The 13,734-nt window shown below is 33.4% G+C and overlaps 1 protein-coding gene across 1 annotated transcript in view; it reads left to right on the top strand.

Annotated features, from left to right (window-relative positions):
• The window catches only part of LOC143074060 (collagen alpha-4(VI) chain-like), a 42,100-nt gene extending 36,314 nt beyond the window's left edge, over nt 1-5,786 (top strand). Inside the window, exons 23-28 of the mRNA XM_076249609.1 lie at nt 1,099-1,134; nt 2,236-2,301; nt 3,013-3,066; nt 3,752-3,868; nt 4,926-5,063; nt 5,668-5,786. Of these exons, the coding sequence (XP_076105724.1) occupies nt 1,099-1,134; nt 2,236-2,301; nt 3,013-3,066; nt 3,752-3,868; nt 4,926-5,063; nt 5,668-5,735 (479 nt within the window). The 3' untranslated portion in view covers nt 5,736-5,786. The remainder of the gene's footprint in view (nt 1-1,098; nt 1,135-2,235; nt 2,302-3,012; nt 3,067-3,751; nt 3,869-4,925; nt 5,064-5,667) is intronic.
• The last annotated feature ends 7,948 nt before the right edge of the window (nt 5,787-13,734 follow it).

Here is a 13,734-nt window from a genome sequence, read left to right on the forward strand (position 1 = left end):
GGGTTTTGCTTAAACTGTTTAAAGATAAAAAAAAAAACAAAAAAAAACAAAAAACAAAAAAAAACAAAAAAAAAAAACAAAAAAAAAAAAAACGATACACTGGTAGTAATAATTTGAATAAGAGGGAACACACACCTGAGATCACCCCTAGTTTTTTGGTGGGGTCGTGTTGTTTATTCTTTAGTTTTCTATTTTGTGTCGTGTGTGCTGTTGTTTGTTTGTCTTTTTCATTTTTTAGCCATGGCGTTGTCGGTTTGTTTTAGATTTATGAGTTTGACTGTCCCTTTGGTATCTTTCGTCCCTCTTTCATGAATATGAGTTAGCAAAAAACGATGTTATATTAAGTCTTGAAATTTATTACGAATGCTGGTTGAAGGAATCGTATTTCTTTATAATGACAATAGTTCGGGAGATCAAGATATTAATCTGTTGAATTATTCATCTCAGGAATATTCATTAGTAATTTGCATATTATTCACAGTGTGTCTTTTTAAAATCTCAGTGTGTAATTTCGATTTCTCAGTGTGTTATTTTAGGTTTTTAAATCTCAGTGTGTGTTTTTTAATTCGCATTTTGTAATTTTTTCGGAAAAAGGGTTTAAACATAGTTTTGACGAGAACGGCTTGCCATAGTTTACAATTTTTTGTCATGTTTAACCAGAACTATAATAGTAGATAACGATAAACAGCAAAGATGATCAGCAAGATATTTTCAACAAAAACGACATCTTAGTCATCAATTATTCTAGTTTTTTCGTTGTGTAATAGGCACATTCACAAAGCAAAGGTGAGTGTATAAACTAATTGTAGATACCAAAATTTTATACACAAGACACGCAATTCGTCTGCAAGATTCATCAGTAACGCTCGAATAAAAAACGTTTAGCGACACCAGGGGCGGATCCAGCCAATTTAAAAAGGGGGGTCCCAACCCAGGACAAAAAGGGGGGGGGGGGTTTCCAACTGTATGTCCCCATTCAAATGCATTGATCTGCCAAAAAAGGGGGTTCCAATTCCCCGGACCCCCCCCCCCCGCCCCTGGATTCGCCAATGGACTTATCACCCGTAGAACCCCTGTTTTTTATATTATTTTTTGTAGGTCCTTCAAATGGCGGAAGTACAGCAGGTACAGCAGGTAAATATTATCTAATATTACAAATGAAGAGCACCACTATGGTCTGTTTGTTTTTTTCGACTTCAGGATTTTGATTCACCGCTTGGTACATGTATCTTCCAATTTTCCACTGTTTATCATTACTTAAATTCTTTTAAAAAAAATTTTCAAACCTTTAAAAAAAAAAAATTGTGGTATTAAATATTTTTTTATTTATTTCAATAAACAAAAATTGGAAATTAGGCTGAGGTTTAAAACAAGGATTAACCAATAACATAGTAGTCAAATACGAGTATCGATTAACAAAGAAAAAAACAAACGTTCGTCAGTCATGAAAATGATAGCAACAAGGACCTCCCTCCGTCCCCCCTCCCCCCCCCCCCCCCCCAAAAAAAACCCCAGTCAATCGCTCTTTAAAGGTCAGCAATTATTTCTGGTTCACAAGTGACACCCGCCGTTTTAAAAATGTTATGTTAATGAGTAATTTCATGTGATAACACATTAACGGTAGTTAATTGGCAAATGCCTCTTGTCTAACTTAAGGAATTGCCAAGTCCATCAACGATCGATAAATGTAGACTCTCTGACCCTAAATTTTGACAGAATATTAATGTTTAAAAAGCACAAAGGATAGAGAAGACTGTACCCGTTAAAACAATACATACATTGGATAAAAATATTGCTCGGAATTAAAATCTGAAAACTATAGAAAAGCAACACGAAGAACCCCTTTTAAAAGGAGTTGACTTTATAATACCAAGGAAAAGCTGTTCATGCTCCAGCAGTGGCAACCATCTTGTTGTTCAATGCATTAACATAAATGAATTTATGAGTGATATGTCTCATTCAATTGTGTCGCAATTCGGGAGAAAAAAAGTAGTTTGTCGACGAATAACGATAAATAACATATATAATTATATTTTAATGAAAACACATGAAAAGGAATAACCTCCACAAAACAGATATACGATCTTCATGGTTCAACCATATGTCCCCATTCAAATGCGTTGATGAAAAAAGGGAGGGTTTTAACCCCCAGAACATCCACCTGAATCCGCCACTGTTCCGTATAATAATTCAATAAATAGGTATTGTTAAAAGTTTAAATATTTTACTTTCCAGGTTCTGGATCTACTAGCATTCCGGTAACTGCCACAACTGGAGGTAAAACTCCTCTTCCCCAAGCTGGTAAATCATAAATGCTTAGCTATTCTATGTTATAAAATGCATACTGCATACATTGTATTTGTAATATCATTCATTGTACTTATTTTTAAACATAATTCATATTACACTTATCAGTGAGTTTTGCTCACTGGATTAACTTTGCAGATGATATTTCTACCATTTAAAGATAGCAGAAAGGTAATATTTCATCGTGCTTTTATAAGCTTTGATCTTTATTAAGCTTTAATTGCAAATGGCTTCGTCAATTCATGAAATTGATATGACTAGAAAAAATGAAAATGGTAAAACGTTGTTTTTTTTTATTTATTATTGCTTTTATTCCGCCAAAATGCTTCATATTGGTGTGCTTTGCAATGGGGTATACGCCTCATGGCAAAAATCTTTCCGATGCTGCTTTTTGTGCGAGACATGAAGATCCTTACATAAGAGTCTATATAGTGGTTCACAGAAAAGAAAATAGTTGGTGAAAATAAAAAAAGAAAGAAATTGCCACCCCCCCCCCCCCCAAAAAAAACCCAATAAATATAGAACAAAACATCCAGACGCTCCTTAAACACTTCTGGTTTTGATTAACAAAATACTTTATCAAAGATAATAGAAAAAAGTAATTTCACTTTGAAAAAAAACCTATATAATATAAACTGCAAGTTTGTATTACTGTTATTAAATAATTGCTTTAATAATGTCTTATTTCCATCTGTTATTTTTTAGGATTAACACCCGACACATTAACACCAGACAATTTCACAGATTATAATCATACAGGTATGTAATTTTAAAGGGAGCTATTATTTGTGTAAAAAAGGGGGGTGAACAAAATGCAGGACAGGAGTTTTGAGTAAAAAAAAAGGATGAGCAACTTTACCAAAAAAAAAGCAGGATGACAATTTACGTATAATAAAGTCAGGATAAACTAAGCAAAAGAAAGTAGATGTACGATGTCAAAAACTGAAAAATTAACGTAATATTGCTATTGTTATTATACACTAACAACAAAGTTTCCAAAGAGCTATAGACAAATCAAATGACTGACAGATAAGAAACGGCTACAAACACAAGAAAATATTATTATGCACTTTCGACACAATCATTAACTCCACAGAAATATTAATCTATCGATTGAACAACGATAACCCCATTCAATAACGAAGTGAATAAAGGGGCTTCTGAAAGAGAGCATTTAGTTATCTGACCACCTGGACTTTTCTCGTTTTGCTGGTAACCCATTTAGAACGCTGTGCTGACTAATTTAAAAATCTCAATTTTTACAGACTCAGGATCATCCTGCTCAAGATTGGAATTTTGTATAGGCATCCGTCTCCTGTTTAATACTGCATGTTGCCCCGCTCGAAGTGTTTTTATTATCTTAATTGATGGATTGTCTTATTGAAATCAGTGCACTTCTAGAATTATTCATGCACTTACTTTAAACCCTGTTTCCATGTTTTAGATTGTAGAGATTTAATCAACTGTCGCCCGTATCCAAGAGAAAGGATTTGCCCAACCAATAGTAGTTATTTTCCATGGGCAAATGTTAGATGCAGGGCGTATTGTGGCATTTGCATTGGTAAGTTATCAGTATAAATTAGCAATAGAAATAACACTACCGTGGTCGGACGTATTACAACAAAACAAGAAAGAAAACAGACAAAACACGAGCAATTGATTTGGTTGAAGGTCAACAAATTAAACCCCTTGTCGATTTTTATGCAAGAGATACTGCTGTTTTAATATTATTGATTTAAAGTTATAACTATAGATATAAGAAGATGTGGTATGAGTACCAATGAGACAACTCTCCATCCATGTCATGAATGTATCCTTGTAATCTATTTGGCTTAAAAGAATACATGGTCAAGGTTAGGGACGACATCAAAAGTTCAATGTAGGATAAAAAACTGAATTCACATAGTTTTTTCACTGACCCCCACCCCCCTCCTCTTAACTTAATTTGGGAAAAAAATTATTTACCAATAGGGATATATGTAAAAATAGATTTTAGATATACAAAACTTGCAGAATTTTAACCCACCCCCTTCCCCCACCCCCAAACTATTTGATTTAAGTTTTTTTTTTATCCTACATCGATCTTTTTATGTCGTCCCTTACAAGTAATTAAGCGTATTGCTCAGTTATAGAGACTTTGATATACATGTATAAGGAGGATGCACATCAATTTCCTATTTATAGTTTGAAACAAGACTTGCATTTTTTATATTCATTGTGTTGAAATTGTGTACAGATATCAGACAGCATGAGTAAACAAAGTAGTATACAATGTATACTTTGATCTTGGTTTCAATAACAGCGAACATGATTTTGTTCGTTTTTTATTATTGTCTATCTTGATTGTGCTTGTGTTTTGGTTATATCTATTATTGGTTTTTCTAGACTCGGGTAATAGCTTATATTGTGTTGGGTTTAATTGTACTGGGGTTTTTCGTCTGTCTTAAGTCAAATCACCTTTTATTTCTCAAGAAATAAAATCTTAAGATAAAAAAAATACATGTTGTTAAAGGATCGAGTGATATAATAAAAGAGTGAAGAGCACGCTGTATACTAAGGAAAAATATTTATGCAAAATATACAAATGTATTATAATAAGGACTTGATATATATTTCAGTCAATACAGTACCACCACCATGCGTCAACAAAATATCTAACTGTAATGAGTATGATGCAGATCTTTGCACAAACCCATTATACAGGCTCTTTAGAGAAGACAATTGTCAACTGTTTTGTGGACTTTGCAAAACAGCAGGTAAGATTATAATAATTATATCTTTACTCAGGGCAAACTAATTGTTCTGTTATTATTCGGGATGCCGACGCGTATTTTCTCGATTATTCCCCGGAAAGTCAGAGTATCAAATGTGAAAATATGATTTCTGACGTTTTATTAGTTTTGTGTATTTTCATTTTTGTATACGTAAAATTGAGAAAGGAAATGGGGAATGTGTCAAAGCGACAACAACCCGACCATAGAGCAGACAACAGCCGAAGGCCACCAATGGGTCTTCAATGTAGCGAGAATTCCCGCACCCGTAGGTGTCCTTCAGCTGGCCCCTAAAATATGTATACTAGTACAGTGATAATGGACGTCATACAATGTACTAAACTCCGAATTATACACAAGAAACTAAAATGAAAAATCATACAAGACTAACAAAGGCCATGCAGAGGCTCCCGACTTTGGTGTGTACATAATAAATGCCATCGATTTAATTAGAAGACTTCAGAAAATTTCAAATTATTCAAAAAAAAATACCGAACGGTAGCGTAGCAACCTAATTTACTATCTAAACATGTTAATGTGAATATATTCGATAATTTTATTATATATTTTGTTTTTGTTTTTTTTATAGATGCGGGTGCTTCACCACCACCACCAAACAGACGAGACGATGAAGAAAAAGACATTTTTTTTCTTTGATGCTGACCTAATATTTAGCTAATAGTAAATAAAGAATTCGAATTAACATAATATTGTCTGAATGCAAGCCATAATCACATACTTCTAAAAATAAATTCTCGGTCAAAAATTTTGAAACTTTTACCATGTTAAGAGAATAGTGGTTACAACGGTGTAGCTACAGAACCGTACTCTTGGTCTTTGTGATATTTTTCGACAATTTGCGGACCAAAGATGTCCGTACAAATAAAAAAAATATAATAAGGACCAATAGAGTTGCATTGAATACAGCCGATCGCGAGAGATCCTAATTTATTTAAGCAATGCCACTTCTAATCTAGAGAGTATTTTGGCACGGTATATATCAATATTTATACTGCAATCAGCTATTTTACTATACAGATAAAGCCACACGTATAAACGTAAGCTTTATACGTCAATGACCTCAACTAACCTTTAAGCCCCCCCCCCCCCCCTTTACCCCCTACTTACCAGAACTACTGTATTTCATCAACAAAGTCACATCACAACCATGACAACGTGTAGTAACAATGGTCAAACTTTTATGAATTTAAAACTTGTTATATGTCTTCAAATTGGTAATTTATATACCATGTTTATTAAATGTTATTAATAAAGTTCATTTTCCCTGTATAATTCATTACAATGTCAATGTCTTACCGCCTGGACTACGGTCATAGGGATATATCCCAAAATGGTACCCCAAGAGGGAAATTCCAAACACTTTTTTTTTATCAATATTTGTTACATATTTTTTGTATTTTTTGAAATTTTTTTTATCGATTTCAGTAAAAAAAACAATATACGTATAGTGTCTTGAAATATGACATTTATTTGTATTCGGCACGAAACAGTGGAAATGCTCGGTAGAACCTCGCATTTCCCCCGTTTCTAAGCCTCATACAAATACATGTTTACTAGATCTCTAGATCATCTTCCGTAAGTCAACATTGACATTACAATTATAGTCAAAAGCTATGACACAGTAGCCACTAAAAATGGAAAGAATGCAAAAACCATTTAGAGAACGTGGAAGAACACTTAACATGGTTTTGTGAACAATTTAATCTGAAATTGACCATAAAACTTGAGAACGGAAAGGGCAATGTGTCAAAGAGACAATAACCCGACCAAAGAGCATATATATGTATTTATACATTAAACCGTACTGCACTGGTTACCGGAATTTTGGATACACTAAAACCAAGCACTTCATGCATTTCCGAGAAACAGGCTATATATGCCCTCAATTTTAGAATTCATTCAGACATTTTTGTATTATTCAGAATTATTAGTGAATTGGGTGCTCTACAAGGATCACCAGTCCTTCGCCTTTCATTTAATACCTTAATTACTAAAATGTATGCTACATGGTTTTAAGTTTTACAGCTGTGCGTAGAAACTATTTTGTTTTAAATACAAATGTATGTACTACTTTCCTGTATGTTTTTTTTACCGACCCCGATTAGGTAGTGTTACATCTTACAAAGTATATCCAAATTATTTTTGCAAAGAATTCCGCTCAAGCCGGTGCTAGGGGCCGTCTTAAACTTGCAGTGAGGGCAGAGTTTTTTTTCTCCGTGTTGAAGACCTCACTGTGACTTTTAGATGAAGAACAGCAATATAAGCGCTGTTACTTTGCTTTTTGTATGTTTTTTGTTGTTGTGCATGTAATGATTTTGTGTCATGGATGGATATCCCATATTCTTTGTTTTTCTATTATATCAATTTTGATGTTTCATTACATCTGCTAAAAAATTAACACGTTTTACACCAATTGTATTATTATGAATCAGTGTAGGACCTATAACTATAATGCGTATAACTTCTATAAGATAAGCCGACCTCTGGAAATGAGAACATTTTGGAAAAGGGAAGATCTTTTACTCAGCAACAGGTCACCTATGGACCTTTCAGAGTTGTTGAAAGTGGTTCGTAATGTGCAAAAACGTGACACTAGCTCAACACAAGATATCAAATATAACGATCCCATTCCGACTGAACATGGGTGTGTGTTTATACATCCAACACTGTCAGACAGATTCCCCATTTGAGCAATGGTTGTATTGAGCATTTTGAGAGAGGCCGGGAGAATTCGAAGGATAGCCATATTAACCCTGAAGTTCTTTATGCTATTTGTATTGAAAACAATTAAATTTTTTTTTTGACCCATTTTATGTAGAAAATGATATTTTTTCGGGCATTTTCCCTGTATGCAATGTACCTCCACAGAATCCACCACTTGTTAGATTTTTGTTACATTTCATAAATAAGCACCTGGAAAATATTGAATACAGTTATAAAGCAGAGTTAGGGGAGGGTTGGAATCCCGCTAATATGTTTAACCGCACCACATTATGCATCTATGTGCCTGTCCCAAGTCAGGAGCCTGTAATTCAGTTGTTTTGATTTGGTGATGTGTAACATATTTGTTTTTCGTTCATTTTTTTGCACATAAATTAGGCTGGTTAGTTTTCCTGTTTGAATTGTTTTACATTTCTCATTTCGGGGCCTTTTATAATTGACTATATATGCGGTATGGGCTTTGTTCATTGTTGAAGGCCGTACGGTGACCTATAGTTGTTAATTTCTTTGTCATTTTGTCTCTTTTGAAGAGTTGTCTCATTGGCTATTATACCACATCTTCTTTTTTATTTATATTAGATTGGGTGTGCCGTTAAAGTAAGATTTTTTTACGCTTTTTCCTGCTTTATGACTCTTCACGTCAAGCTATTTTTACTTAGTTGGAAACAATTTGCGAACTTAAAATGAAAGGCCCCCTGAAGTTGATCTTTTTTTTTGTGATTTATCCTGCTTTTTGGCAGTCCAAATCGAGCTATTTCAACTTCGTTATTGTTGACCTCTGCTATGTTTAAAGTCGACGTAGCGCAGAAAACGATATCTCACAACTGCAAGACACAACTGACAAGGCTAACATAAGCAATAGTATTTGTTTTATATTTGGATAGAACTACGTGTGCAGAGGAGTTGATTACCGTTTAGAGATATTTACCAGTTTTATATATCGAACTCACCCTGTCATTATGATTAATCACCTTGTTGGTTAAACTATAACAACCAGTGCTTTTACAATAAAGCATGATGTAAACCATTTTTTTTTATTTAATTTTTTTTGTCAACCTGCAATAGGAGGCAACTGCCTACATGCCTGCTAATGCTGATTAATATAAAGATTAAAAATTAAGCAAAGCCATAATATGTAGAATTCTAACCTCCTTTGTTGGAACACACAGCTCATTCTCTAAACCTAAAACGGCACAAGTTACAAGTTGATATCCTTTGTCTTTCACATATTGTCGAAATCTGGGTGTATCTGTTTTCTGTCCGTCTTTATTGTCAATTATAAGATTCTTTATTCTTTCAACCTTTTCATTAGTTAGTAAAACAGTTGACCTCTTTTGTAAAAATTTATTCAGATATATTTGAAAGTTATCTTCCCAAGACGACATATTCCCATTCACTTGTAATAATAAATCGGTAATGACCATAGGACTGGTATAAAATGTGTTTACTATAGTACTAGCTATAGAAGGATCATACCTTATTAAAAGTAAAGTCTTAACAGTAAACGTGTTAATTACCCCGACCATACGCGTATGGTCAGACAATATGAGTATATACCCATATGGTCATGACCATACGCGTATGGTCCAAATACTCATATGGTCCGGAACATATATACTAATTTGATTTGAATATTTCGTTATATCTTTGTAAAATCCAACAGGCATTACGCCAATTATATTATGAATCAGTGTAGGACCTACACATGTATATAACTATTATAATGTACAATTGAACAGTATACTTTTATAAGATTAGCCGACCTCTCGGTATAAGAAGGATTCGGAAAGTAGAAGATATTTGCACTTGTCTCGGATTTTTTTCCTATACACCTTAATATATAATGTTATATTCATGATCAGGTATATAGAGAAACAAATTTCCAAGTCAAGTGCCTATAAGATGTGCATACATAGATATATTCCTATCCTATATATGCTATAAAATGAAATATTACTTTAGAAATTTCGTGCATTCTAATGGCTTTTCTGGATCTATAGATATAGGAAGATATGGTATGAGTGCCAATGAGACAACTCTCATTCCAAATAACAATTTATAAAAGTAAACAATTATAGATCAAGGTACGGCCTTCAACACGGAGCCTTGGCTCACATCGAACAGCAAGCTATTAAGGGGTCCAAAAATTACTGGTGTAAAACAATTCAAACGGGAAAACCAACGGTCTAATCTATATAAAAAGGAGAAACACGTATGAACTACATCAACAGACGACAACTAATATACATCAGATTCCCGACTACCTTTATTGAGAACATCTATGTCAGGTAAGTTTTATAACACTTTTTAATAACTTGATGTAGTTCATAACTGGGATACAGTTTAGAAAAGTTTGTAAAATTAAATAAAAAGTTCTTTTAAAGAATGTATAAAATCAAACTGAAAACATATAATTACTAAATTCCAAATGGAACGCAAAACTAAGTGAATAACGGAGGCCAATCAACGAACAAAAAACAAACCTGGGAACAAATAAAACACAAAACAACTAACAACAAACAATTATAGATGAATAACACTGAAAACTAATAACTAGTATGGATCCCGAAAAACAGGGTCCATGTCATAGGGTGAACAAAACTTGTTTCTTGCAAGACACTTGCATTGAAAACAATTTGATATGAAGACAGGCTTTTGTTAATGAAATTTCCTGCATGAGGCGTTTATCTTATTAATAATGTAGTTACAGTAATAAAAGGGAGGTAACTGTTCCTGAGACAATTTACCTTAAGCAATATAATATGAGGAGAAAAAAACCCAGGAAATTTGGAAGCATCTTAAGTATGAGATACTTATAATAAATGTTATTTTCAAGTATGAGATATTGCATATATATACAAATATAAGGTATTTTAAAAAGCCTCTTTTAAAAGTAATTTCAAACATATAAAAAAAAAAGGCAGTGGCTATTTGACCGGCACCGGCAAAATAGCAAATTTGCTATTTAGCCGGCACTGATTAAAAGTTAACTGTTCATTGATGCGATTAGTTACTGTAGAGAATAAAAAAAAGCTTAAATAATTATAATTCAAAACCATTTTATCACAATATCAAGCATTAATAAATCAAATCAAAAATAAAATATTGGAAGATTTTCAAAAATAAATAATTTATAACTTTATAGTATTAATTAAAAGCACGAAAGCACATTTGTAAATACATAATCAAATATATGTTTTTTTCTAAAGATTTATAATAAAGCTGATTTTCAAATCTGATCTGTGTAAAATCTATGGTTTAAATATCCTGCCAGTGATAACCAGGTGCACCGCAGGGCGCAGCATTATATGATACGACCGCAGAGGTCGAACCCAGAACAGTTAGGGCAAGTATGTACACAACATTTAAGCTTGATACAGCTCTGAATTTGGATTGTGCAATATTGTGCAATTGAAGATTTCTTCTTCAAACTTTTCAAAAATTTGGAATTTGAGAAATTTGGGTAAAAATTTGAAAAAAAACTACCCCTCCCCTTTTTTTTTTGCAATTAGTCCAAAACTTGACATTTCTTTATACACAATTTACAAGAAGTGTAAAGGAGGTAAATCAGAACATACCCAACATTGTAATGTTAAATGTTTTTGAGTTACCAATTTAGCACTGCTTTTAAATTGTCTTAATTGTACATTGACCAGAAAAACCTAGTTTTTTCCCTTTTTTTGGTCCTTTTGCTCCTAATTCTAAACAATGTTGAGCGATAATCCACAAAGTCAATACTAACCATCCCTTCATGATATGGAAACTTGTGGTAAAATTTCAAAGAGATGCATACACTTAAACACAAGTTATTGTTTGAAAACTACAAAAATGCTTATTTTGGGCCCCCTTTTTGGCGCACTAATTCCTAAACTATTGTGACCATAACCCCCCAAAAAATCAATCCCAATCTTCCTTTAGTGGTATTGAACCTTCTGGTAAAAAAGTATAGAGATCCACTAAAACAAAAGTAATTGAACAAGATAAATGTTGCCACTCGAAACAGGAACTACACATTACACTGGCTTCCTTTGAATCCACATCATGTGTGATGATGTTACATATGTAGATAGGGTTCTTTTACTTCTCTTTCTATACGCTTTAACTTATAGACAGGGGTGTAGCTAGGCCAAAACGTTGTGTACTCAAAGCCGGGTCTTGGGGCCGCTCAATTAAGGTCCCCAGAAGCTCTGGTGTTAATAGTGAAAAATCCTGCATTTTCGCAATTTCCTGGGACTTAATTAACTGATTAACATGACCTCACAAAATCATTTTTTCAGCAGTTAAAAATCAACTTTTGAAACTAAATATATACAAAATGCTGGTTCCGTAAATGAAAAGAGTATACTGGTTTCCGGAATGTTGTATAGCTACAAAAAGACTATTATCATATTTGTATTTTACTTTTTGATTTATCTTATTACATTGTACTTCACTTCACCGTGTTCACCATATTTTTATTTTTGTCAAATTTTAGATGTGTCCGCAACATAGTCTTTTTAAATTTTTTTTAGATAAGAAGTTTAAGTGTTTATATGAGCAACAATAACAAACGTTTTTAAATAAAAAAAAATTATATTTAATTAGTATTCTTAAATTTTAATTCCAATGTGATATAATTTACAGGGGCACTTAGCTGTCAAATTCATGGTCACCGATCTGACTCAAATTCTCATATTTTATTTATAACAATGTAAAACCAGTGGCGGATCCAGGGGGGGGGGTCCGGGGGTGCGCACCCCCCTTTATTTTTGCCGATCAATGCATTTGTATCGGGACATATGTTTTGCACCCCCCCCCTTTGCCCTGGGTGCCCTGGGTTAGCACCCCCCCTTTCGAAAATTCCTGCATCCGCCCCTGAAAACATTTATCCAAACTATCAGAAGTGTGAAGTAAACAGTTTACAGAGCATAGGGTCAATAATATGTAGTTTCGTTTCGTGTGTATTTTAGTCTAGACTCCATCTAATTAAATATCGAGTTGACCTCAGATGACCATATGCGATGTAAACATACATATACTAATGATTAAATATAAATAGATTTAGCCAACACGTGCAGTTGGATTTTTATAGGTCGGTTTAATTTTATTTTATAGATTAAAAATACATGTATGTTTCTCATCGTTTTTACATGTAGAAGAAAGATTTTTAGTGGATCGAATCAGTCATCAAATAATTTACCTTTGTTTCACTTTCAATGTTGACATTCCTTTTCTTTAAATAAACAGTACACGTACTAAGCATGCGTTGTCCATCTCTAGTAAAGGGATTAAATTGAAGTTCACATGAATACGGATTTAATGAGGTCGATTTATTCACTTGCAAGTGAATAATTCATTATCAATATTATTTAGCTTTATTTGACAAAATTGAACCTTTTTGGCTGCTAAACGTGAATTATTATTTCACTATTTCACTCCCATTATTGAATGAACAAAAACCAATCATACTTCAAATTTTTATACATCTCGTAGCTATTGCCCCTTTAATCAGAGCCGTCTAAATAGCAAATTTGATATTTTGCCGGTGCCGGTCAAAAAGCCATTGCCTAAAAAAATAGTTTTAGGGATTTGGGTCTGCTGAATGTCTCATACTTAAGAATTATAGCCACTTACCGGTATTATGACATTGCTTAAAAAAACCTGCCAAGTTATTTATTTTCAATACATCGTCAGGTTATTTTTTTTTTCAAACTACCCTAGAACAAACCGATTTTTTTTTTGTTATTATCAAGGCTGAGTTATTTATTTTCAAAGTCCTCCTTCCCCCAGAATATCAAATGGCCGTCCCCTTATCGGAAAATATAAAATATTTGATCATATTTGTATGAGCTCAGTTTAGAAACAGGACTAAGGCCCGGGGGGGGGGGGGGGGGGGGGGGTTCTGACTATCCTTTCGGATATAACTGTGCCGACA

This window comes from Mytilus galloprovincialis, chromosome 5 (assembly GCF_965363235.1).
Source record: "Mytilus galloprovincialis chromosome 5, xbMytGall1.hap1.1, whole genome shotgun sequence".
NCBI classification, from domain to species: domain Eukaryota; kingdom Metazoa; phylum Mollusca; class Bivalvia; order Mytilida; family Mytilidae; genus Mytilus; species Mytilus galloprovincialis.